The sequence below is a fragment of the Balaenoptera musculus genome, chromosome X (genome assembly GCF_009873245.2).
Source record: "Balaenoptera musculus isolate JJ_BM4_2016_0621 chromosome X, mBalMus1.pri.v3, whole genome shotgun sequence".
NCBI classification, from domain to species: domain Eukaryota; kingdom Metazoa; phylum Chordata; class Mammalia; order Artiodactyla; family Balaenopteridae; genus Balaenoptera; species Balaenoptera musculus.
Window position 1 is genome coordinate 98,937,953 of NC_045806.1, and position 27,931 is coordinate 98,965,883.

Genomic DNA, 27,931 nt, shown 5'->3' on the forward strand with positions numbered 1-27,931 from the left:
TTCGTTTCTGTGCGAGGGCTTTCTCTACTTCTGGCAAGCGGGGGCCACTCTTCATCGCGGTGCGCGGGCCTCTCACTATCGCGGCCTCTCTTGTTGCGGAGCACAGGCTCCAGACGCGCAGGCTCAGTAGTTGTGGCTCACGGGCCTAGTTGCTCCGCGGCATGTGGGATCTTCCCAGACCAGGGCTCGAACCCGTGTCCCCTGCATTGGCAGGCAGACTCTCAACCACTGCGCCACCAGGGAAGCCCTACTTGGTTTTATATAATGACCCTTTTGGGCCTGAAGGTTCTCCTGGAATCAAGACTCTATATTTGAGTGTACTTAATAAGTCAATCACATGATTTTTTTAAAAAAAACTTCCAATATATTTTAACTTCAGATATGTAGCACAGAATGGATTTGCTGGGTATGCTGATTTTAAGGGAAGCAATCATCTTCTACAAAAGCTTAGTTGCTTACAGATTCTAGGAGAAAATTTCAAAAGGAAAGAAATATCAAATAGTTGCCCTCTAAATGGAATTACAGTTGTCCTTTGGTATTGAGGGTTTGTGTCTATATTATAATCATCCATTTATTTGTGAAAACACAGTTTATGAATTAAGATAAAAATGGACCTCTGTTTACCATCTAGACGGGGAGTAATTTTTTAGAATATTTAAATCATTATCCTTAGGTTTAAGCTCTGGGCGATTGTGTTTTTAAAGTCTAAATATAATCAAACAGTTATTACAAATTTAGGAATAGCTCATGAAAAGCATGATTCTCTTGTATCCTGTCACTTTCAAACTGAAACACAGAAGACTGTTTTTAATAAGAGATTAAAGGGGTGATTTCTGAAGGTCATGAGCAAGGAAGCCAGCCACTTGCCCAACGGGGTAGTCTACTTCTTGTTCCCAATTGAGTATAACGTGGGAAGAACTCAAACAGGGTAAGGATTAAGTCAGAAGAAGGAAGCCTCTAGCCCTTCAGTCTTATATAACAACTCTCCTTGGCCTGAAGATGATAAATTCTCAGAATATAAATATTAGGAACAATAAAAACTTAATAGCTGCATATTAACAGAGGTGATAACATTACCAAGCAAGCAGTGACTGAAAAATGGAGCTATTTCCTTAGAGAAAAGAAGTTTCAAAATGACCACTGACTGCCAGGGCTGATGACCTATAATTTGTAAACCTGTAAAGATGAACTTATATAAGTGGTTTTTCTAAGAAAGTGTCAAGTCACTACTTGCATCTTCTGGTTATTTCCAGACACCATAAATTTAAAATAGTATAATAACATGAAAATAATGTGTGTGGGTTGACTGAGGAAATGACAATTCTACACTAAGGGTATTAATGCGTCAAGTGCTTTTAAAAGTCTGATTATTAAAATATATTGGGAAACTTGTGTGGTTCATGATCCTGACAGCTAGTCCAACAATCTGGAAAGTCTGGCCTTAGAAAAAATTTCACTGTGACAACAAAGGGGAAAAAAAAAAAAAAAAGGGTAGGAAACACCAGTAACATTAAGACCATGTCACTCATACAGATTGCCAACAAACACATGAAAAGATGCTCAACATCACCAATCATTAGAGAAATGCAAGTCAAAACCACAATGAGGTATCACCTCACACTGGTCAGAATGGCCATCATGAAAAAATCTAGAAACAATAAATGCTGGAGAGGGTGTGGAGAAAAGGGAACCCTCTTGCACTGTTGGTGGGAATGTAAATTGATACAGCCACTATGGAGAACAGTATGGAGGTTCCTTAAAAAACTAAAAATAGAACTACCATACGACCCAGCAATCCCACTACTGGGCCTATACCCTGAGAAAACCATAATTCAAAAAGATACATGTACCACAATGTTCATTGCAGCACTATTTACAATAGCCAGGACACAGAAGCAACCTAGGTGTCCACCGACAGATGAATGGATAAAGAAGATGTGGCACATATATGCAATGGAATATTACTCAGCCATAAAAAGGAATGAAATTGAGTTATTCGTAATGAGGTGGCTGGAGTTAGAGTCTGTCATGTAGAGTGAAGTAAGTCAGAAAGAGAAAAACAAATACCGTATGCTGACGCACATATATGGAATCTAAAAAAAACGGTACTGATGAACCTAATGGCAGGGCAGGAATAAAGATGCAGATGTAGATAATGGACTTGAGGACACAGGTGGAGAAGGGGAAGCTGGGACAAAGTGAGAGAGTAGCACTGACATAAATACACTACCAAATGTAAAATAGATAGCTAGTGGGAAGCAGCCGCATAGCACAGGGAGATCAGCTCGGTGCTTTGTGACCACCTAGAGCGGTGGGATGGGGAGGGTGGGAGGGAGGCTCAAGAGGGAGGGGATATGGGGGTATATGTATACGTATAGCTGATTCACTTTGTTGTACAGCAGAAACTAACACAACAACGTAAAGCAATTTTACTCCAATAAAGATATATATTAAAAAAAAGACCATGTCACGAACAAGAAAGAGCTTGATAAGCTGAAAAGTTTAAGAGCTGAGAGCAGCTCTTTTTGTCTCCAATAAACTGCTTATTCTCAAATCCATTAGACTACCTTTTATTTTTTAGAATACTGAAGAAAAAGATTGTGATAATTACTCTGAATTTATCCAGAGCCAATGCCAATATTTTAAACTTCCCCAGCATTATGGAACCTGGAATACCGTTCAACTACAGGGACTCTATTTCTAACAGAGAATAAAGGAAGATGGGTGCTACCCATTGTTACCAAACAATGATGGTAATGACAGATATGTAAGACATGACATAAAATGCGGTCTTTCTGACTTCTTGGACAGCCACCTTGTTCCAATTTTATCTAAAATAACAAAATTAGTGTTAATTTATGTAGCCAAAGTATTGGTCTATGTTAACTGTACTTGTCGCTGATCTTAGATTAGGAAGACCAAGAAGGGACCATCAAATAATAAAGCTTACCAGATCAGTTTACAGTGAAGAAAACTGTTTCGTATTTCACCAAGAGAGAATGATTTTTGAGACTAATAGTTACCTATCATAATACTCACAGTAAATAAACTCTGGATAATATTGAACTCTGAACACTTAGTAGATAAGAAAATCATCTTACTCTGTGGCCTGTGGTAGGTAACAGATTACGTAAAAGAAGCAACTATAAAAGTCCGTGCTCTGTAAGGAAGAATTTTAACCTGTTCAGTAAAATATTATGTGGGCTTTTAAAATGGAAAATGAGGGAACATGCCAAACTTCTGTCCAAGAGACTATTAGAATTTAAATTAGCAGAACATACTTTTTAGTTGAACCTTCAAGATGAAAACCATAGATATTGCACAAGTAAAACATTCTGCAACATATTGGTATATTTGTAAGATAATAATTTGTAGCGTGGCCAACAATATATGCCCAGATAAGGCGTACAGATGGTCTCTGATATTTTCTAAGAAAAACAGTTTAAAATAAAATCCTGGCTACATTTTTTGGTCTTTGATGTTACAAAACTGCTTATTTTATGATTTGACAAGAATCTGGGGGTAAAGAAACTAGTCTCTGTGCTTAATAGAAGTGCACACACTTACGCAGTTCACCAGCTGCATTTCGCCCACCAACTGCATACAGGTATCCTTTGAGGGCACTTAGGTGGAAGAAGGTGCGCTTTTCATTTAAAGATGCAACTTGCATCCACTTATTGTATCGAGGATCAAACCTGAAGACTGTATCAACTGCCGTTTTTCCTTTTGTGTCATAATTACTCTGTCCACCAACGACGTACAGGAAATTTCCAATGACGGCAATGCCATGCTGGTACCTTGGGGCATCCATGGGGGCTAAGGACTTCCACTCGTGAGCCTTTTCATCGTACATGCGCAATTCCTTGCTGACAACCAGCTGCTGCCTCAGCACTCCTCCTAGTGTAACCAAATGAGTGGTGTCAGACCGAATGGCAGTCCTGTCTGACTGCATCACCGGCTGCATGTACGGCATCATTTGGTAATTGCTGGCTTCCAAAAGGAGATTCACACACGTGTTGTCAGTTCTCATGAAATCCACGGTTTGCACGTAATTAATGAGCTCCTGTGGTGTCATCAGTGGAAATCGTATGTTCTTCATTAATTTTGCAGCAAAGTCCATCCGAGGCTCTTCCAGGCGTAGCCAGCGACAGGTAGCCTTAAAGAGCTCAAGTTCAGTGCAGTGCTTAAGGCTATTACTGGAAAGCACAAAGGCAAGACGTTCAAAAGGGAGTTTCAAGAACTCCCCGGTGCTCAGCAGCGCAGGAAAATTCTTCAAGACGAAACTGTTAACGTATTTATCCACTTCTGTCAGATTGTAGGTGTTGGCAATCCGCCCAACTTCGACACAATTGTCTAAAGTGACCTATTAAGCCAATTACAAAAAATTAAAACCCAACTACTTTCATGGCACTCACGCCTGGATAAGAGTAAATATGCTTTTTACTGTCCATATAGATGCAAATAAAGCTTCCTTTCTCCATATATTAACGATTTAAAGGGAATTCACAAACCACCCTTACCTAATCCAATAGAAAGGTGACTAAAAGAAAATGCTCATTCCAAGTCAGTAGACTGAAAGTTACTCTAAGAAACAATGGTATAACTTGACTATGGCCAAAATAATTACTTTTCTCTCCACAAAATGTGTCCTCACCACCCCCACCCAAATACTAAGAAAATTCCGGGCAGATGGAAGTTCTGGAAAAATAGAAAGTTATTCTATTATGAACCATCTCAATCCACTTTTCAGTCATGATTCTTAAAAGTAACTCAGCTAGCAGATCCACACGCAGAAAAACTCTAGCACCCGATCCCTAAATGTCTCTTTCATGTCAACAGGCATCATTCATCACTATGATTCATTTTGATTCCTTCAAAAGTTATTGCTTATAGCGAAGATAATTTAATAGGACCATTATTCCTAGGGTGAAGTTATTCTCCATATTATTTATGTAGAAACAGAAGCAAGGAAATCACTTTCTTGAGGCCTGGAATGGGTGTTTCTACATCAAATCATTCCTTTTGTTTAGTTTTTGGTATGTATGCTGATGGCTGGCACCATAGTTTTCCTTAGCCACCCTCTTACTCTCAGCATACTGTAGCTCAGCCTGGAGCCCGCGTTAGCACCCCGAGATTTCCCCAGCACAGAGTAAAATATATCAAAAGCGGGAGCCATGAAAAGGAGAGAAGCTATGGAGAGGCCTATCTTCAGCAGGAAGTCTTTTCAGTGCTCTACTAAATGATTGGTCAAAAATGAAAATAGGAAAATCATATCAGCAAATATTATGTAAAGCATAAGTCACAAAAACAAGCCTACCATACAAATGTCTGTCTGTCTGTGTGTGTGTGTGTGTGTGTGTACAAACACAGAGACAGGTCAAAGGCAAAGGATTCAAATGTTTTTTCTTAATTTTGTCAGGGTGTGTGTTCACAAATGTTACATAAACCTCACTGATGCAACTGTATTATTAACAGATTGGCAGATGCTTATGAGAAAATTGGCTGATCCTTCTATCATCTTTCTATGGAAAAGCTGAAATGACTCCTCTTCATAAAGTAACAGTCCAGTTATGATATAATACCACTGAAAGCTCTAAGGCCAACACACGCACACACATGCTGCTATTTTCATAGATTTATTACTCAAGAAGAATTTGAACTCTTTTAAGCATCCTATTTGCTTCACAAAAATCATCAACAATTTTAAATGGTTATTATACCTAATAGCTATGTATTTAAAAATACCTAAAATAAATTGTAACACAAAAGAACCAGGAAAAACAAATTAACAAATTATGGGCCTTTTGAAATCCACAGTTTAATACTGTTCAGTACCTTGGTTAATAATAAAAAATACATTTTAATCCACTTTTAGGAGTGGCAGGTTGGTGTCTCATACAATTTTAAGTTGTGTAAATGAAGTTACAGTTAAAGCCTCATTGCCCAAATCACCCCAGGTGGAAGGGATTGCTGTTTGGGGTAGTAGATCCACTTTATAAGGTAAGTAAGACATAGTCCTTCCCCAGAGCAAGGGTAATTTTCACTGTTTTTTTTTTTTTTTGGCCGTGCCAAGCGGCATGCAGGATCTTAGCTCCCCGACCAGAGATTGAACCCGAGCCCCCTGCAGTGGAAGCACGGAGTCTTAACCAATGGACCACCAGGGAAGTCCCAATTTTCATTTTTGAAGATGTTTGCTAATATGGATAAGCAAAAGTTGATGAAAACACAAATATATTTCCTAAGTATGCAGATTCTTATCATTACTGATATGATTACAAATAAAAACAACAAAGAATGTATATTTTAAATGGACAAAAGGATAGCATTGGTTGTTAGTCACCAAATTTAAATCTAAATTTATAGCACATAATACAAACCAAGATTAACAGAAACCAAACTGTGTAATTTAGAACTGGGATCAAGGTATTTAGTTCCTTACTCTTTCCTTCTTCAGTTTCATTCAATAAGAAAACAGTTACTAAAACAACAGGATAAAAAAATCTACCTTGTATTTAAGGGCATTTGGAAAATCCCTTCTATATATCAGATATACAGATGCACAGGACTGGAAAATCCTTGACAGACTACTTAGTCAATATAGATAGCTGCCTACTCTTTCCTTTAAAAAAAAATCACCAGAGAATGGTATTTCATAACCTTCTGAATTGTCATCTTCTTGAATAGAAAGACTAAGTAATTTCTATAGCTCATGTACAACAGCTACCACACTGTGGGTATATAGCAAAGGTTAAATACTACGATTATCAGCAATATAAAAATTAAAGACGTGATGATAGATACAACTAAAAATAGAATATCTTCTGAATTAACATAGCAAATTACTAGAACCTTATTAATTTTAAATGAGACTCAGATAAGAAAAATATGTAATAGGAAATTAATTTTTATGAAGTGCATGTAATCAAAGCTAAAAAAATTAATTGTAGACTGTAGGGATTGTAGAAGCACAGTCTAGAATAACAGTTAACAATATAAACAGATAAAAAATGATGGAATAGCGGTAAACAATTTTTGCAAAGATACAGGATTATTCAATTATAGTTCATTTTAATGCATTCTCAGTCATGATTCTTAAAAGTGCTTCAGCTTGCATAGTCCTGAACATTTAGCCTAGACAATATTAAATAATGAATATGTACATTAATATAACATACAATGCAATTCATGTACATAATAGAATACATTACATTTTAAAATATAAAACATGAATTTAAAGCTTATTAAAAAAACCAAACTCATAAGTAGAAAGAACTCTAATTTCATCTGAATATATACCCTGGCCAAAATTCCAAAGAGTCATTACAGAAGTTAAGCCAAATAATTATATTAGAGTTTTAAAGGATAGAGAAGCAAAAAAGGACAAAATTTCTCAACTGCTTATGAGAACCAATGACATTATTTTAAAAATAATCAAGTGTACATTTAAGTTTCCTTGATATAAATTACTATAAATTATTCTACTGTAATCAAGCAACCTTCATGGTCATCCTAAAGGCAGTTCTAAGCATCATAATTCTCAATTGTCATTAACATCCTGGTGTTCACTGCTGCAATATTAAATTGTTCAAATTACACCTGATGTACCTAAACGCTGTGATTAACATAATTTGATACTTTAATGACAGCTTTCATCAGCAATCTGTGATGTTATGTTGCTGAAATTCAGTGTCTTATACAAATAAATTCCCATTTAGGAAAAAAAAAAGCAAATGAGTATCTGCTTTTGTACTCTCAAAGGGAGAGCAAACACTAAGAAATTAGCTGGCAAATTTGGGGGGACTCCTCAGATATTCAATGTACCAAATTCTCCTTAGTGCTATCTAGTTCATTAAAATGACAGCCTGACATCAAGTACAACCAATGCAGAGACAGAAAGCACGTCCACAGAAAAAGACTGGGAAGAAATCAAACAAGCTACTTTCGGGGGTCGAGGATATAACAGGCATCGTCTCCTGGGCCTCCTTCCACAGGTGAGAACATCACAGGACACAAGGAAGGGACCTTTTGGTAAGAAGAACAAAGGGATGATAAGAAAACTAAAGCCTTTCTCTCCCAGTCTTGTCTCTCTTCACATGATGAGTGCCATTTGAGGTGAATATTGATGGTGTGTCCAGCTTGGGGAATCCAATTTTCTTATTCCTTTGCACTTTGAATGCACTTCCCCTGTTGGTTGCAGTATTAGTGACCACAATGGTCTTTGGGGGGGTAAATTGGTTTAGGCCCAGGCTGAGATTCTTCTTTCCCTACAGAGTCCCAGATGGCAGATGGGCAAGAATGGGCTGGTTAAAGTTATATGCAGGGATGATATTTAGAATATTTGAGTACCAACTAATCAGAATAGATGCTCGACCATAAACAACCAGTATCTGGGTACTACTTACTGAATATCAGCCTTAGCAATAAGGAAAACAAGACTGGTTTGGTGGGGAGGGAAACAGTTTTGATTCGTTGTAAAATTACCTATACAATTTTTTCTTTAATTTGCATTGAACCTCCCCAAAAGCATTACCTGGAAAGACGTGTTAATTAATCTTAATGGATAAATCCAATTTAGATTAAAGAAGGAATGTGAAGTATATGTATTATACAGGAAACCCTTACGTCAAAAAGAACATTCCCGAAGCTTGCTGCTGCTATCATCACATTACAGCAAAAGAAGCTGTCTTTTCTAATAACTTCTTCTGATTCCCTTCATTGTTGCCTTTTCTCCCACAAATGCACCTCCCTTGTTCTCCAAGGTCTCCCACTCTTCTTTATCCCAGTCACCTCAATAAATTTCTCTACACTTCATTGTGATCCCCCCAACCTGATCAGTGACAATAAATGTACAGGTGGAACCAATGATAGACCTGTATCAAGAAAAGAAAATAAGCACTTTTAAAAAATGAGTTTAAAGAAAGACTACACCGAGTCTAAAGCACAGGGGCAGCTTCATTCTCTGATTAAATATGCTTTTATGTAAAAAAGAAAATGGTTTCTTGCTTACCTTCATTCTGTTCTGTTTATTCTGTATAACTAAATTTAAATTGTAATATTTCCACCTCAATTACAAGTGTTCTATTTCAGCAACCTTACATTAAATTGGGTTTTACGGGCTAGCCTGTAATCCTCCATAACAGTAATAATGTGGGGAAAACACTAGATGTTACAAATTCCAAATGGCAAACAAATGATAAACAAAAAATTTGACTACAACCTGTGTGTAAATCAGGGAATGGCTGCACGGGATTTAGCATGCTGTAGTTATGCAGTGTCATAAGACAAAAACTAATGTAACTTTTGTAGGTTTGTAACTAAACAAAGGTAAGTTTCCATTATCTCCATGATATATGACAGTAAATGTTTTTAGTTTTATAGAAAATTTTACCTACTCTGCTTTATATCCTTCACTGTCATCCTTCTGTTTTCTATTCATACTCCTCTTTTCTATAACTACCAAGAAAATCACACAGCAAGAACAAAAGTACCAGATACTATAAACTCTAATACTAATTACAACCCTAAGATAAAAGTATTACTGCAAAGGAAGGCAAAGGTCGGAGGGGAGGGGTTCTTGTTCTATTAAGCCTGATGCTCCCTTATAGAAAACTGGCGTCTCTATCGCACCAAAGGCAAGTGGGGCTTTATTATTGGTTGTTTTTTTTTTTTTAAGCAATATAGAGTTGTTCATTTTTTTTTTAATTTTAATTTTATTTATTTATTTTTAAAATTTATTTTTAATTTTTTTTAATTTTTGGCTGTGTTGGGTCTGTGTTGCTCTGCGGGGGCTTTCTCTGGTTGCGGCGAGCGGGGGCTATGCTTCGTTGCCGTGCGCGGGCTTCTCATTGCAGCGGCTTCTCTTGTTGCGGAGCATGGGCTCTAGGCACATGGGCTTCAGTAGATGTGGCACGCGGGCTCAGTAGCTGTGGCACGTGAGCTCTACAGCACAGGCTCAGTAGTTGTGGCGCACCGGCTTAATTGCTCCGCAGCATGTGGGATCTTCCCGGGCCAGGGCTCGAACCCGTGTCCCCTGCATTGGCAGGTGGATTCTTAACCACTGCGCCACCAGGGAAGCCCTTAATTTTTATTTTAAAAAAAGTCTTATTGGAGTATAGTTGATTTACAATGTTGTGTTAGTTTCAGGTATACAGCAAAGTGAATCAGTTATACATATACCCACTCTTTTTTAGATTCTTCTCCCATGTAGGTCATTACAGAGTACTGAGTAGAGTTCCCTGTGCTATACAGTAGGTCCTTATTAGTGATCTATTTTATGTATAGTAGTGTGTATCTGTCAATTATTATCATATTGAAAGTTATCATTCAAAATTAACATATAAATGCTTTGTGGATGATTTGTTGAGTCACATTTTATGTACCACTGCTCCTCTTCATCCACATAAATGGTTAAGTACGGATACAAAAGAACTGTGTTCGAAGCTAATTTTTCTTTCTAGAAGCTCAAACCCAAGTAGTGTTTTGGTTACATGAACTATAATCCTACTATATCATTAAAAACATAAACCTATTTCCTCAAAACATTTGGGTTAAGCACACAATCATGAGACTGTTATATTTTAAAATTATCTAAAATAACTTAGCTTGTGGGAGAACTAAAAACAAATCTACCTTTGAAAAATATTTATATTATCTTGAAACTTTCAGTTCTTATACATAGGAAAGGCACCCAGGGCTACTGTTTTTCCTGATTCATTTGACTGCTGAGAAGGAAAGGGGTAGTAGAGTAAGCCTGAATATTTAACTAAGATATGGAATGCATGAAAGAAGGATAAAGGAAAAGTTGGATTTTATATAATCCTTTAACTAATAATCCACCAACTTTTCTCAAAAATTAACATGGATTCTGAGAGGGAAGATTTCCAACGTAAAATCACATAGACATATCCTAAGCAAACAGGATGAAAGACAAGTAAATAGTATGGTACTAAGAAAAGAGGTGTTTCCTCAAAGCTCATAGGCAAGAAAGTTCTAAAACAAAGAGTGTTAGCGTAAACTATAGCACAAGTAAGATTTGTCAGGGACATGTCTCTTCTCCTTTAGAAATGGGCTTTAGGATATCTGCAGAGACACTAGGAATGAAAAACATAACCTTTAAGACAATATTGAGTGTTTATAAAAATGAAGAAATTTTCAAAAGGGCAAAAACATACAGTTATAATAAATGCTTCAAGGAGGTTAAGGAACCAACATTCTAATTACAGGAAATTTGTCAATATTGCAAAATTACTATGATATCATCTTGAAATAAATTTGCTTTAAATAGAGTTATCTAGAACAAAATTATTTTTTAATACTGTTATTTTGACGTGTATGTTTTTATAACTTCACAAATCATGCTTTACCCAGTTTGGTTCTTTTCTTTCAAACTAAGGAACTGATCACAACGAATATCTTAAGTGATAAGTACAATAGGTCAACAGTGTCTATGGTTAGTGATTAGTTCCAAGGAAATTATGGCACTGTACCTAGTTTGGCTCAGGACAACCACGTATCGCTAAGATCAGTGTAAAGCAATGTCAAGAGTTGATAAGTGTAAGCATCAAGTGTTATTAATTTAAGGCTCTCAACTAAAATGAGGCACTGTCCTCAGGAACCGGGTGACTGTAAGTAGTTCACTGATTGGTGGTTGTATGTACCCTCTCTTATCTATCAAAAAAGGCTGAAAATGACTCAGTAGGTGATGTGTCTCTATAGAATCAAGACTCATATCCTTACAGATTTACACATAGATGTTAGTACTTCTCAAGATCCAACTCCCATATTTAAAGGAAGAAAAAAATGACTGAGTCTATCTTAAAAGACTTCTAGAACCTCAGATTACTTTCCCACAGAATTCCATTTAAGAAACCTGTTTGTATAAAATCATTAAGGTGAATAAAACCAAATTATAATATGTAAAGTTATCAAACAGGTTAAGGAATATATCGTTATCAAACACTATTACTGTCTAATGTCATTTGATTACACAGAAGGCTTTTCTTAAATGATTCTATTTTGTAAAAACGCACCTGTACTATTTTCCCATCGACCTGCTTCTAGACCATATACGACATGACACCTCTCTCTAATGGCCAGAGTTTCACATCTATACAACAGATTCATGAGTCTACTCTAAACAGGCTATGATGGAGTCCACCGCAGGAAAAGATTTGATTTGAAAATGTCTTACCCCAGATATGAGAAATACTTTGCAGAAGTCCAAAACCGGCAGAATCTGTAGAAAACTGGCAGCTTCCAGTGTGTCTTGAAGGTTGTCCATATTAAGAGAAAGCTTTGCAGTGTAAATGAAATCAATAATTTTCCTTAAACCGACTTTGCTCACGCCATGAAGTTTAATGCACATTAAATCTTGTTCTTTCATTCCACCTTAAATAAAAAGACACTCCATTAAATGACCGTGGATAATTTAATTAAGGTCTAACTCACTTCTGCTGCTAACTAGATATGATAAAATCAGGGAAATTTTATTCTGTGTAGCATTTGTATCAGAGTCAGGTTTCTGCATATTTTACAGTTAAAAGAGAGTATTTTAAAAAGGAATATCTCTATACTAATGGAGGTGGTATATATGATGCAAGTGCTTCCAAAACATTCTCCTGTCACTTCAGATCTTTTGATGGATTAGAGATTGTATTAGTGGGGATTGTATTAGTCTCTGATGGCCCATTCAGATATGTGTCTGGGAAAGCAAAGCTATGAGATAAAGGTGGACAGAAGAATAAGAAAGGTACATCCGTTTTCCAGGTTAAAAAAGGGCCACCTACAACTGTACATACTGGGTGTCTATTCCTTTTGAAACTCTTTCTTCTTGTAAAGACACTGACCAAAAGAACTGAATCTTCCTTTACCAATACAAGGATTTAAACACATATTTTTCATACTGTTTTAACGTGGAAGCAGAGTTTAGAAAGGCAAGCTACCTGTGAACATAGCCTTGAAGTAATCACTAGCAGAGGCCATCATGACTCTGTGCACAGGGAAGGCGTCATCTGTGTCCCCTGGCATCAGGGTCACGTCACAGAGCAACCCTTCAAGTCGGAGCTGGTCAAACCCCTACAACAAGAACATGAGATGAGCCGCTCGGCAAGGTAAAATGGGAATACAGATCTCTGTGTGCTAGAATTCTCTTGACGTATTAACGTGTGGGGAATATATTTGGAACATAAAGCCAGTAGAATAATGACTCAGAAGAAGAAAAAAACTGAACAGCTTACTTGATATGTGGCAATATATATTTAACTCACTGTAGAAAAAAGATAAGATTAATTTGGATTAAGGACAAATAAGGAAAGAGTATATACATTCACTTATTTATATAACCATTGGCTTTCACAGTATTTTGGGAAAAAAATTACCATGTACACTTTATTTTCCCATGTGCAGAATTAGTTCCAGTTTGTGAAGAAGGAAAGAGTTCTGGAGATGGATGGTGATGATGGATGCACATTATGAATGTATTTAATACTGCTGAACGGTACACTTAAAAATGGTTAAGATGGTAAATTTTATGACATGCATATTTTATCACAATAAAAAAATGGAGAATAAAAAAAGATTTTTGCAAGATGGAGTCTGTAGTTTCAAAAATGGAAATGTACTGTTATAAAAAATCATGAAGATACTCATACAAATTACTTTTATTTATTTATTTATTTTAATATATACAGCAGGTTCTTATTAGTTTAATTAATTTATTTGTTTGTTTATTTATTTATGGCTGCATTGGGTCTTCGTTGCTGCGCACGGGCTTTCTCTAGCTGCGGCGAGCGGGGGCTACTCCTCCATGCGTTGCGTGGGCTTCTCATTGCGGGGGCTTCTCTCTGTTGCAGAGCACCGGTTCTAGGCGCACGGCCTTCAGTAGTTGTGGCATGCGGGCTCAGTAGTTGTGGCACACGGGCTTAGTTGCTCTGCGGCACGTGGGATCTCCCCGGACCAGGGCTTGAACCCGTGTCCCCTGCATTAGCAGGAGGATTCTTAACCACTGCACCACCAGGGAAGTCCTACAAATTACTTTCTAATAATATAATGTAATATAATAATGTAATACAACAAGAACTAATAGCAAGGATTATTCTATCCCCTTCTTATTTTAATGACCCCAAATAAAACTTTTATTTAAAGTCGTGTTTCATGGATTTAAGAAGCAAAAGGCACGACATACTGAAGAATGCAGTTTCAGAAATAGTGATCCTGCACATATGTATAATATAAATCTTAGTCTAAACATCTTCTCGTCATAATTTTTAAATTGCTTTTTAAAGAAAATGCTTGAATCTACAGAACTAGAACTTCAAAGAGATAATATGATCCAGCCACTTTCTCTCTGGAGAGAGATATAAATATTTTTATTCTAAAAATATTTACACATTATACATATACTTTAGAACAGGATTATGTATCACATTTTCCTCTCTCCAACAGTGATTGACATATGTTTTCGTTCACAAATATCAATTCTTTCACAAATGCCCCTTTTCCTTTGTAAACACAAACATTTCCCCACCCCCGCGCCCCCTCAATATTTTCCTTTTTCCATTGCTAAATCATCTCCTGTTCCTGTTATTTAGAAAAGTAGAGGTAAAAAGAGATGTCCATTTTAGGGAACTATTTTCATGGAGAAGGTAGGAAGTGGCTTTTTGAAAATTCACATATGTAGTCTAAATTGCAGTAAGTTTAAGGGGATTGCCTTTCAAACGTAGGTGAGCATACGAGAACTGGGAAGTCCTGAATGCGACCACTGGGGCTGGGGATGGGATGGCCAAGCCACTGGGGAGGAGGGAGCCATCAGGGAGAAGAGCTGAGGGACTAGGATGCTTGAATTCCCCAGTGTTTGGCACATAGTTGGCACTTAACAAATGTTCAGTTAATGCTTGCCCAAACAAACCAGACTTTACCCAGAAGCCACCACTTGGTATTAAAAACAACAACAACATGTAGAACTTGAATTCTGTAACAAGCTAACTAGAAACCAGGAACTTTATTTGTGAACCTACTCTCAATAATAAAATAAATTGTGCCTAGAGTGCTTATTTGTGGTAAACTGTACAGGCTAAGATGAGAGAAGAGGAATTGAACCAGGGTTTGGGGGGAAAAGGTTGGCTCCCAAGGGCTTGGCTTTTTTCTCCTTCAGATAAATTTCATGTTTAAAAAATTTAGATATATGTTTGTTGTAAAAGTACAGAAGGATAAAAATTGAAAACTAAAGTCCACCTCTTCTACTTACTAAGAGTAACTACTGTTAACAGTTTAGTATATATACTTCCAGGCCACTTTCTACACATATGCGTATAGGAGTTTTTAAAGTAGGATACTACACTTACTGTTATGCATCTTTTTTGGGGAGGGGGGCCGCACAGCTACTGGCAAGTTAAAGCATATAGTTTATCTTGGGAAATTTATCATACCTTGGGTACTGGCAAAAAAGAGAGATGTCAAGATACCCATCAGATGAAACTAGGTACAGTATGCCGCCTTACTTTATTTTTATTCAGCAAATAACTTTTGAATCTTCCTCTCTCAGGTATATGTAGATAATATCTTTGAAAGGCAATCATGGCTTCTTCAGTCAAAAGCAATGATTGTATCTAATCAGTTATTTTCTTCCACTAAAAAAAAACCCAAAAACCTTCTCGGCTCATTTGCTGGCCCTCCTGCCTTTAAAATATTCCTACAAATATTTTATACTGAGAATTGAGTAATGTCAGTAGGCTTCTTTCGTACTATTTATTATTCCTTCTTTTCCCCTTTGAAAAAAGGCATGGCTAATGTTTCCTGCATCATTACCTGTGCCATTTCTCATTTGGTCCATATTCCATTAAAACTGCTTGTTGAGGTTTGTATTCAATCTTTAAAATCTCGACAGTTCAGCTAAGACACCAGGAGCTTTTACCCTCTTCACAGATTTGATCATTTTGCTTCCGTTTACACTATTAAAAAAAAATCCTCTAACCGTTCTCAGTATAATCTGGCGTCCCCACAGAAAGGAAGCTGAGGCTCCTAGACCACTTTTATCACATTCTGAGTATTTTCTATCCTAAGCTTAATTTATCTACCTTTGGCAAATTGTCTGCTTTTGAGAGGTTTTGCATTTGTTTTCACCGCATGTAAAATAGTTTCCCTTTCTATACATTTCATAACCTTTATTTTCAAATGCACAAATAATCCCACTATCCAATTCCATATTTGCTAATTTTATCCCTGATTATTGCTGTCCTTAACCAAATAAGATCTGTCAATTCAGACTGTTTTCATACAGACCTAAATATCTTGTTTGCATGTTGTTATCTGTACTATCCCAGCTGTGTCTAAAGAGAAAAAAACTAAAGTTCCTTTACAACATACTTTGTCGTACAGAAGTATACAGTCGTTTTTCTAAACAACTTTTATACTCTAATCTTGTGAAGAATGTACACATGAAAAGAAGTGGGGCGAGGGGAACTTCACTGGTGGTTAAGACTGCACCTCCAATGCAAGGGGCGCGGGTTTGATTCCTGGTCGGGGAACTAAGATCCCACATGCTGTGCAGCACATCCAAGAAAATATAAAAATAATAAAAAATTAAAAATAAGAAAAAGGGGGGTCATTCTCTTCCACAATTCTCATCTGCCCTCTGTACGTCTACCTTTTGCTTTCACTGTTATAATCTTTCCCCCTATTTAACTCTAGGAAGATTCTTGAAGATACCTTGCACACTTAAAATGTGTCCTTTTATTATAAAATCATTTTCTTCCACCAAATTTGTACTGATTCCTCTTGCCAGAATTCTATAAACATTTTTGTCTATTTCTGCATGCTAATCCACGATATACAGATACAGCTGTGTTTTATGCAAAATTGCTCAAAGTTTCCCATTAGTCTTTTTGGAGTGTCTTTAAACTGTTTCTACTGCTTTAAACTCAACTTCTTTCTAGCTCAATCCTTATCTTAGTTCTCTATTTTTCTATTTTTTTCCGAGCCTTGGGTTCTATTTATGAGGGGATTGTTGTCTGTTCTCAATTTCTTTACTCTATTATTTCCCTTTCCCTCTTCTATTAACATCCCCATATCTTCTTTTTTATTTCTTCTTCACATCCTTTTAGGGAAAAAATAAGCATTAAAAAAAAGGTTCTTAAAAAAAAGGTTCTTCTCTTCAATGTAGTAAATTTACCTAATATATCAAAACTTCAAATACTATTAAATAGAGGGAGGTACATATGTCATACTCTGAAGGACTGAAACATTTTAAATGAGTTTGATAAATTTTTAAATGGTCACGATAAAACAGAGGAGGGTATGCACTGACATTACACAACTATAATATAGAAACCTGATGAGCTACAAATAATGTATACCAAAAGTTGGTTGGACGTCAACAGCTTTCAAAATAAATATAATGCTACTGTGGAAAAAAAGGTAGACTGACACTCTCAGGTATTAAAAAGTAATCTGATAAGCAAATCTTTCCACTAAATTCTGCATTGGCAATAGCTTACTAGCAGATTCTATCTAGTTTTGATCAGTGTAATTTCGAAAAGGAAGTGGAATAAAAAGGAAATGCATCCTAAGAAGAGCAATAAAAATTATTAACGTTAAAATTGTTTTATGAACAAAGATTAAGGAACTAAAAGAAGAGAAGGTAGAGGAATAGGTTTACTCCAATCTTTAAGTAAATGTAATGTATTTGATCAAAGCAATACCACAGTCATGTTTTTATGAGACACTGTTCATTTCACTCAGAGGACAGAAAAGGAACAGATATTAATTAAACTCTATTCTCATTATATAACACTGCTTGGAGTTTAAAAACTGCTAATGGCTTTCTATCACTGCATTATATCATTATATAAGGCTTTAAAGACTTCTCTAATCTGGCCCCAACTCAACTCTTCAACCTTATTTTTCATTATTTCCCTAAGTATGCTGACCCATCTTATCAGGTTGTTCTCCAGACTACCTCATTGGTAAAAACCCAGGCTTACTCCTTTTCCAGTACTTTTATTTATGCCAATTTATTGTGCTAAATTATGCTATTTTATTCTATTTTTCACATAGAATATCCTTCAAAGCCGAGTTCAAATTTGACCTCCTATGTAAAGCTATCTCTAACCAAATCTCTAAAAGACTTAGGCATCTGGAGTCTGTAATTAAATTTAGCATTTAATTACAGCTGACCCTTGAACAACATGGGTTTGAACTGCACAGATCCACTTACATGTGAATTTCTTTCAATAGTAAATATTGATACTACAGTACTACATGATCTATGATTGGCTGAGTCTGCAGATGTGGAACTGCGGATACGTAGGGCCGACTGCATGGAGGGCTGGCACTCCTAACCCCCGCATTGTATAAGGGTCAATGTATAGCCCATAGATTTCTGTTTCCAGTAAAGATGAAGTAACAGGGAGTGGATTTACCTTACTTCTTTTTTATTTTTTTATTTTTTTTATTTTTATTTTTTACCTTACTTCTTGAAACAACTCAAAATCAGGCAAAATATATAAAAAATAATAGTTTCAGGCTGGATGAAGGAGAGGATCTGTGAAAGAGGAGAAACAACTTAGCGGAGCCCCATGATTGTTTATGGCCTGGAGTTTCCAGAGGTACAGGGAGTGGGAACCCAGGCGAAGCCCAGCATTTTCCCAGGGTTGAGTGTCTTAGGGCAGCTAGGTTTGTAGGGCAGAATACAAGAGGGGAGCTCTGCACAGAGAGAGGGCTATGGAGATCTAAAAACAATCCCCCCTCAAGTATATAGATGAGTACTGATGAGTGCATTTGTCTGGGGCAAAGAACCACCTAAAAGGAGCACAGGGAACACTTTTCAAGGTTCACCAAATGCTGGAAACAGATCCTATTCAAACCACAAGACTGGTAATCTCATAATGCTAGGGCTTTGGGTAAAGAACTCAAAAGGATTTGTCTCAGTACTGGGAAAAAGTTTGCTCTAGAATAAGTGTGAGGTTCCACCTCACAAAGCTTAAAAATAAATAGAAAATACGTTAATGAAAACAGAAGAACTGGGGAAGAAATCAGAATGGAAATTACCACCAAACTCATGGTGAGTCCCCACCCTACTCCCTACTTTTCCCCCCAGTGTACCCGAGCCTGGACTTAAGGCATCATATAACCTGGAGGCAGTCATCTGGGAGCAGACTAAGAAAGCTCTACTTCTGGCTGGAAGAGCAAGAAAAGGGATTCTGAAAGCTCACAGGGAGTGGAGAAAGATCCATTTTACTTTTTTTCCCTCTGTTTTCCTCTGAGCCCCAATCCCCAGGCAATTCCAAGGCACTGGTGGCAACAGTGACAGTGGTAACAGTGGTGACAGCAAATTCCTAAAATTCTGAGAGGAATCTTTTTTGATCAGATGAAGCCCCAGCTTTCAGGCCAGAGGACCATAAGGAGAGCCCTACAGAACTGGAAAGTACTGGGGAGATGGTGGAGACGGAGGGTCAGGAAAAAGAGACCCCACAAAGTTCCACATCGTGGAATACTGCTTAACAATAAAAAGGAATAGACTATTGATACACACAACAAAGTAAATGGATCTCGAAGATATTACACAAAGTAAAAGAAGCCACTCTCAAGAGCTCACAGACTGTATGATGTCATTTATATAATATTCTCAAAAGACAAAAACACAGTGACAGAAAACAGATCAGTAGTATCCAGGGCTTAGAGGTAGGGATAAGTGTGACTACCAAGTGTAACAAGAGAGCATGTTAGGATAATAGAACGGTCCTGCATCTTAATTGTGGTGATGATTACATGAAACAGTATATCTATGAAAACTCACATACGTATAGATCAATTAAAAAAAATCAGTTTTACTGTATGTTAGTTAAAAATAAAAAGTAAAAAGATGGCAAAAGATATGCCAAGCTAACACGAATTAAAAGAAACCTGGCATGACTATAATATCAGACAAAATAGATTTCAGAGCAAAGACTATTATCAGTCTGATGAAAGATCTCAGCTTCCTCAAGAAACTAGAAAGAGCAGAGCAAATTAATTCCAAATTAAGCAGGAGAATGGAAATAATAAAGATCAAAGTGGAGATGAATGAAATATAAAACAGAAAAATAGAGAAATGTTTAAAAAGCAACCAAAAAGCTGGTTCTTTGAGAAGATTCATACATCTGATAAAACTCCAGCCAGGCTGATTAGGGGGAAAAAAATGGAGAAAATACAAATTATCAATAACAGCATTGAGAGAGGTGATATCAGTAGAGACTCTACAAATATTAAAAGGATAACAAGAAAATATGAACAACTGTATGCCCATAAATTTGACAACTCAGTTGAAATGGACAAATTCTTTGAAAGACACAAGCTGCTAATAATTATTCTAGAAGAAATAGATAAACTGAGTAGCCATATATATACTGTAAAACTGAATTTTCACTGACTAATTCTACCTTACATTTAAGGAAGAAATAACACCAATTCTACAAAAACAGATCCAGAAACTTAAAAGGCGGAAACATGTCCCAATTCATTCTACAAGGCCATTATTATCCTACCAAAACCAGACAAAGATAATCAAAGAAAACTAAGACCAAAGACCCTCATGACCATAGATGCAAAAATTCCTACTATTTTAGCAAATCAAATTTAATAATATATAAAAAGGATAATACATCATGAGCAAGTGGGGTTTATTCCTATAATGCATGGTTGCTTTAGCATTCAAAAATCAATTAATATAATTCACATTTTTAATAGACTAAAAAAGAAAAATGATAAGATCATCTCAATAGGTGCAAAAAAGCATTTGACAAAATCCAACATCAATTTCTGATTTGAAAAAAAAAAAAAACTCTCAGCAAACTAGGAACAGAAAGAAACTTCCTCAAATCTATACCTAACCTAACATCACACTTAATGGTGAAAGAATGAATGCATTCCCCCTAGTATTAGGACAAAGCAAGAATGTACACTCTGATCACTTCTATTCAACATTTTTCTGGAGTTTCTACCCAGTGCAATAAGGCAAGAAAAAGAAATAAGAGGCATCAGACTGGAAAGGAAGAAATAAAACTATCTTTATTTATAGGCAAAATGGTTGTCTATGTAGAAAATCCTAGAGAATCTACAAAAAAGTTTCTAGAACTAATAAGTCAGTTTTTCAAGGTTGCAAGATACAAGATGAATAATCAGTAACAAACAGTAGTTTTATATACTAGCAACGATCAGAAATTGAAAGTATGTATTTGAGCATATTTAACTCTCGGTTGGTATGCACTGGTCCTCTCTATCACTTAAAACATGCTAAATATCAAAACAACAAAAAAGAGTGCACATAGGGGATTAACCAAGATGGCGGAGTAGAAGGACGTGCTCTCACTCCCTCTTGCGAGAGCACCAGAATCACCACTGGCTGCTGGACAATCATTGACAGGAAGACCCTGGACTTCACCAAGGAGGATACCCCGCGTCCAAGGACAGAGGAGAAGCCACAGTGAGACGGTAGGAGGGGCGCAATCAGAGTAAAATCAAATCCCATAACTGCTGGGTGGGTGACTCACAGACTGGCGAACACTTATACCACAGAATTCCACCCACTGGAGTGAAGGTTCTGAGCCCCACGTCAGGCTTCCCAACCTGGGGGTCCGGCAACGGGAGGAGGAATTCCTAGAGAATCAGACTTTGAAGCCTAGAGGGAATTGATTGCAGGACTTTGACAGGACTGGGGGAAACAGAGACCCCACTCTTGGAGGGCACACACAAAGTAATGTGTGCATCGGGACCCAGGGGAAGGAGCAGTGACCCTGGGGGAGACTGAACCGGACCTACCTGCTGGTGTTGGGGGGTCTCCTGCAGAGGCGAGTGGTGGCTCTGTTTCACCGTGGGGATAAGGACACTGGCAGCAGAGGTTCTGGGAAGTTCTCCTTGGCGTGAGCCCTCCCAGAGTCTGCCATTGACCCCACCAAAGAGCACCGGTAGGCTCCAGTGTTGGGTTGCCTCAGGCAAAACAACCAACAGGGAGGGAACCCAGCCCCACCCATCAACAGTCAAGTGGATTAAGGTTTTACTGAGCTCTGACCGCCACAGCAACAGGGAGGGAACCCAGCCCCACCCATCAACAGTCAAGTGGATTAAGGTTTTACTGAGCTCTGACCGCCACAGCAACAGTCAGCTCTACCCACCACCAGAGCCTCCCATCAAGCCTCTTAGATAGCCTCAACCACCAGAGGGCAGACAACAGAAGCAAGAAAAACTACGATCCTGCAGCCTGTGGACCAAAAACCACAGTTACAGAAAGATAGAGAAGATGAAAAGGCAGAGGGCTATGCACCAGATGAAGGAACAAGAAAAAACCCCAGAAAAACAACTAAATGAAGTGGAGATAGGCAACCTTCCAGAAAAAGAATTCAGAATAATGATAGTGAAGATGATCCAGGACCTCGGAATAAGAATGGAGGCAAAGATTGAGAAGATGCAAGAAATGATTAACAAAGACCTAGAAGAATTAAAGAACAAACAAACAGAGATCACCAATACAATAACTGAAATGAAAACTACACTAGAAGGAATCAATAGCAGAATAACTGAGGCAGAAGAACGGATAAGTGACCTGGAAGACAGAATGGTGGAATTCACTGCTGCAGAACAGACTAAAGAAAAAAGAATGAAAAGAAATGAAGACAGCCTAAGAGACCTCTGGGACAACATTAAACGCAACAACATTCGCATTATAGGGGTCCCAGAAGGAGAAGAGAGAGAGAAAGGACCAGAGAAAATATTTGAAGAGATTATAGTCGAAAACTTCCCTAACATGGGAAAGGAAATAGCCACCCAAGTCCAGGAAGCGCAGAGAGTCCCATACAGAATAAACCCAAGGAGAAACACGCCGAGACACATAGTAATCAAAGTGGCAAAAATTAAAGACAAAGAAAAATTATTGAAAGCAGCAAGGGAAAAACGACAAATAACATACAAGGGAACTCCCATAAGGTTAACAGCTGATTTCTCAGCAGAAACTCTGCAAGCCAGAAGGGAGTGGCATGATATACTTAAAGTGATGAAAGGGAAGAACCTACAACCAAGATTACTCTACCCGGCAAGGATCTCATTTAGATTTGATGGAGAAATCAAAAGCTTTGCAGACAAGCAAAAGCTAAGAGAATTCAGCACCACCAAACCAGCTCTACAACAAATGCTAAAGGAACTTCTCTAAGTGGGAAACACAAGAGAAGAAAAGGACCTACAAAGACAAACCCAAAACAATTAAGAAAATGGTCATAGGAACATACATATCGGTAATTACCTTAAACGTGAATGGATTAAATGCCCCAACCAAAAGACATAGACTGGCTGAATGGATACAAAAACAAGACCCATATATATGCTGTCTACAAGAGACCCACTTTAGACCTAGGGACACATACAGACTGAAAGTGAGGGGATGGAAAAAGATATTCCATGCAAATGGAAATCAAAAGAAAGCTGGAGTAGCTATACTCATATCAGATAAAATAGACTTTAAAATAAAGAATGTTACAAGAGACAAGGAAGGACACTACATAATGATCCAGGGATCAATCCAAGAAGAAGATATAACAATTATAAATATATATGCACCCAACATAGGAGCACCTCAATACATAAGGCAACTGCTAACAGCTATAAAAGAGGAAATCGACAGTAACACAATAATAGTGGGGGACTTTAACACCTCACTTACACCAATGGACAGATCATCCAAAATGAAAATAAATAAGGAAACAGAAGCTTTAAATGACACAATAGACCAGATAGATTTAATTGATATATATAGGACATTCCATCCAAAAACAGCAGATTACACGTTCTTCTCAAGTGCGCACGGAACATTCTCCAGGATAGATCACATCTTGGGTCACAAATCAAGCCTCAGTAAATTTAAGAAAATTGAAATCATATCAAGCATCTTTTCTGACCACAACGCTATGAGATTAGAAATGAATTACAGGGAAAAAAACGTAAAAAGGACAAACACATGGAGGCTAAACAATACGTTACTAAATAACCAAGAGATCACTGAAGAAATCAAAGAGGAAATCAAAAAATACCTAGAGACAAATGACAATGAAAACACGACGACCCAAAACCTATGGGATGCAGCAAAAGCGGTTCTAAGAGGGAAGTTTATAGCTATACAAGCCTACCTAAAGAAACAAGAAAAATCTCAAGTAAACAATCTAACCTTACACCTAAAGAAACTAGAGAAAGAAGAACAAACAAAACCCAAAGTTAGCAGAAGGAAAGAAATCATAAAGATCAGAGCAGAAATAAATGAAATAGAAACAAAGAAAACAATAGCAAAGATCAATAAAACTAAAAGTTGGTTCTTTGAGAAGATAAACAAAATTGATAAGCCATTAGCCAGACTCATCAAGAAAAAGAGGGAGAGGACTCAAATCAATAAAATCAGAAATGAAAAAGGAGAAGTTACAACAGACACCGCAGAAATACAAAGCATCCTAAGAGACTACTACAAGCAACTTTATGCCAATAAAATGGACAACCTGGAAGAAATGGACAAATTCTTAGAAAGGTATAACCTTCCCAGACTGAATCAGGAAGAAACAGAAAATATGAACAGACCAATCACAAGTAATGAAATTGAAACTGTGATTAAAAATCTTCCAACAAACAAAAGTCCAGGACCAGATGGCTTCACAGGTGAATTCTATCAAACATTTAGAGAAGAGCTAACACCCATCCTTCTCAAACTCTTCCAAAAAATTGCAGAGGAAGGAACACTCCCAAACTCATTCTATGAGGCCACCATCACCCTGATACCAAAACCAGACAAAGACACTACAAAAAAGAAAATTACAGACCAATATCACTGATGAATATAGATGCAAAAATCCTCAACAAAATACTAGCAAACAGAATCCAGCAACACATTAAAAGGATCATACACCACGATCAAGTGGGATTTATCCCAGGGATGCAAGGATTCTTCAATATACGCAAATCAATCAATGTGATACACCATATTAACAAATTGAAGAATAAAAACCATATGATCATCTCAATAGATGCAGAAAAAGCTTTTGACAAAATTCAACACCCATTTCTGATAAAAACTCTCCAGAAAGTGGGCATAGAGGGAACCTACCTCAACATAATAAAGGCCATATATGACAAACCCACAGCAAACATCATTCTCAATGGTGAAAAACTGAAAGCATTTCCTCTAAGATCAGGAACGAGACAAGGATGTCCACTCTCACCACTATTATTCAACATAGTTCTGGAAGTCCTAGCCACGGCAATCAGAGAAGAAAAAGAAATAAAAGGAATACAAATTGGAAAAGAAGAAGTAAAACTGTCACTGTTTGCGGATGACATGATACTATACATAGAGAATCCTAAAACTGCCACCAGAAAACTGCTAGAGCTGATTAATGAATATGGTAAAGTTGCAGGATACAAAATTAATGCACAGAAATCTCTTGCATTCCTATACACTAATGATGAAAAATCTGAAAGAGAAATTATGGAAACACTCCCATTTACCATTGCAACAAAAAGAATAAAATACCTAGGAATAAACCTACCTAGGGAGACGAAAGACCTGTATGCAGAAAACTATAAGACACTGATGAAAGAAATTAAAGATGATACCAACAGATGGAGAGATATACCATGTTCTTGGATTGGAAGAATCAACATTGTGAAAATGAGTATACTACCCAAAGCAATCTACAGATTCAATGCAATCCCTATCAAATTACCAATGGCATTTTTTATGGAGCTAGAACAAATCATCTTAAAATTTGTATGGAGACACAAAAGACCCCGAATAGCCAAAGCAGTCTTGAGGGAAAAAAATGGAGCTGGAGGAATCAGACTCCCAGACTTCAGACTATACTACAAAGCTACAGTAATCAAGACAGTATGGTACTGGCACAAAAACAGAAACATAGATCAATGGAACAAGATAGAAAGCCCAGAGATTAACCCACGCACCTATGGTCAACTAATCTATGACAAAGGAGGCAAAGATATACAATGGAGAAAAGACAGTCTCTTCAATAAGTGGTGCTGGGAAAACTGGACAGCTACATGTAAAAGAATGAAATTAGAATACTCCCTAACACCATACACAAAAATAAACTCAAAATGGATTAGAGACCTAAATATAAGACTGGACACTATAAAACTCTTAGAGGAAAACATAGGAAGAACACTCTTTGACATAAATCACAGCAAGATCTTTTTTGATCCACCTCCTAGAGTAATGGAAATAAAAACAAAAATAAACAAATGGGACCTAATGAAACTTCAAAGCTTTTGCACAGCAAAGGAAACCATAACAAGACGAAAAGACAACCCTCAGAATGGGAGAAAATATTTGCAAATGAATCAACGGACAAAGGATTAATCTCCAAAATATATAAACAGCTCATTCAGCTCAATATCAAAGAAACAAACACCCCAATCCAAAAATGGGCAGAAGACCTAAATAGACATTTCTCCAAAGAAGACATACAGATGGCCACGAAGCACATGAAAAGATGCTCAACATCACTAATTATTAGAGAAATGCAAATCAAAACTACAATGAGGTATCACCTCACTCCTGTTAGAATGGGCATCATCAGAAAATCTACAAACAACAAATGCTGGAGAGGGTGTGGAGAAAAGGGAACCCTCTTGCACTGTTGGTGGGAATGTAAATTGATACAGCCACTATGGAGAACAGTATGGAGGTTCCTTAAAAAACTAAAAATAGAATTACCATATGACCCAGCAATCCCACTACTGGGCATATACCCAGAGAAAACCGTAATTCAAAAAGACACATGCACCCGAATGTTCATTGCAGCACTATTTACAATAGCCAGGTCATGGAAGCAACCTAAATGCCCATCAACAGACGAATGGATAAAGAAGTTGTGGTACATATATACAATGGAATATTACTCAGCCATAAAAAGGAACGAAATTGAGTCATTTGTTGAGACATGGATGGATCTAGAGACTGTCATACAGAGTGAAGTAAGTCAGAAAGAGAAAAACAAATATCGTATATTAATGCATGTATGCGGAACCTAGAAAAATGGTACAGATGAGCCAGTTTGCAGGGCAGAAGTTGAGACACAAATGTAGAGAATGGTCATATGGACACCAAGGGGGGAAAACTGCGGTGAGGTGGGGATGGTGGTGTGCTGGATTGGGCAATTGGGATTGACATGTATACACTGATGTGTATGAAACTGATGCCTAATAAGAACCTGCAGTATAAAAAAACAAACAAAACAACTAATACTAAACTTTCATTGGGTTATTTGTATGGAAATATGTTAATATAAATGTTTCAGACATTACATGAAATTTTTAAAAATCTTATATTTGTATTTGTATGGAAATATGTATGGAAATATGTTAATATAAATGTTTCAGACATTACATGAAATTTCTAAAAATCTTATATGTTCTGGTATAATGTTATAAGTAATAATCCTAGTTATTACTTTAAAATGTATATCTCAGAAATAACTAATTTTCTTGTCAACTGCATTATTATGAACTTTCATCAAATCTTTAACCGTGGTCATTTTTAAGTCTTTTGTCATTTACAGACAGTTCTGGGTGTACTCTGATGATTTTGCAAATATGTTCCTATAAAAGGGTTTCATCTTCAAGAAATTCATGGAAAAGACTCTGACAAGTACAGGTTTCTGGTAACTGACTGTACTGCTGAACTGAATGAATAAGCATTTTCAGAACTCTAATGAAAAACTGATGAACTCATAAAAGTGCTAACAAAGATCAAGATGAAAAAAAAATTAATTACATGGGACTGAGTGAACTGATGAGGATGAGTATAATTTTTGTGACTTTCTGTCTGAATTAAAAAAAAAAAAAAATCCCACAAGGACTCAGAGGCAAAGAATATACAAATCAATTTTCACTGCAAAGTAAAGGAGCTGTT

The 27,931-nt window shown here is 37.0% G+C and overlaps 1 protein-coding gene across 5 annotated transcripts in view; it reads right to left on the reverse strand.

The window, feature by feature from the left end:
- Nucleotides 1–27,931, reverse strand: part of KLHL13 (kelch like family member 13) — a 192,003-nt gene that overhangs the window by 9,211 nt on the left and 154,861 nt on the right. For all 5 annotated transcript variants that reach the window (XM_036839085.1, XM_036839084.1, XM_036839088.1 and 2 more), the window contains 3 exons: nucleotides 12,942–13,074; nucleotides 12,191–12,387; nucleotides 3,568–4,363 (listed from right to left, as the gene is read on the reverse strand). In XM_036839085.1, the coding sequence (XP_036694980.1) occupies nucleotides 3,568–4,363; nucleotides 12,191–12,387; nucleotides 12,942–13,074 (1,126 nt within the window). The remainder of the gene's footprint in view (nucleotides 1–3,567; nucleotides 4,364–12,190; nucleotides 12,388–12,941; nucleotides 13,075–27,931) is intronic.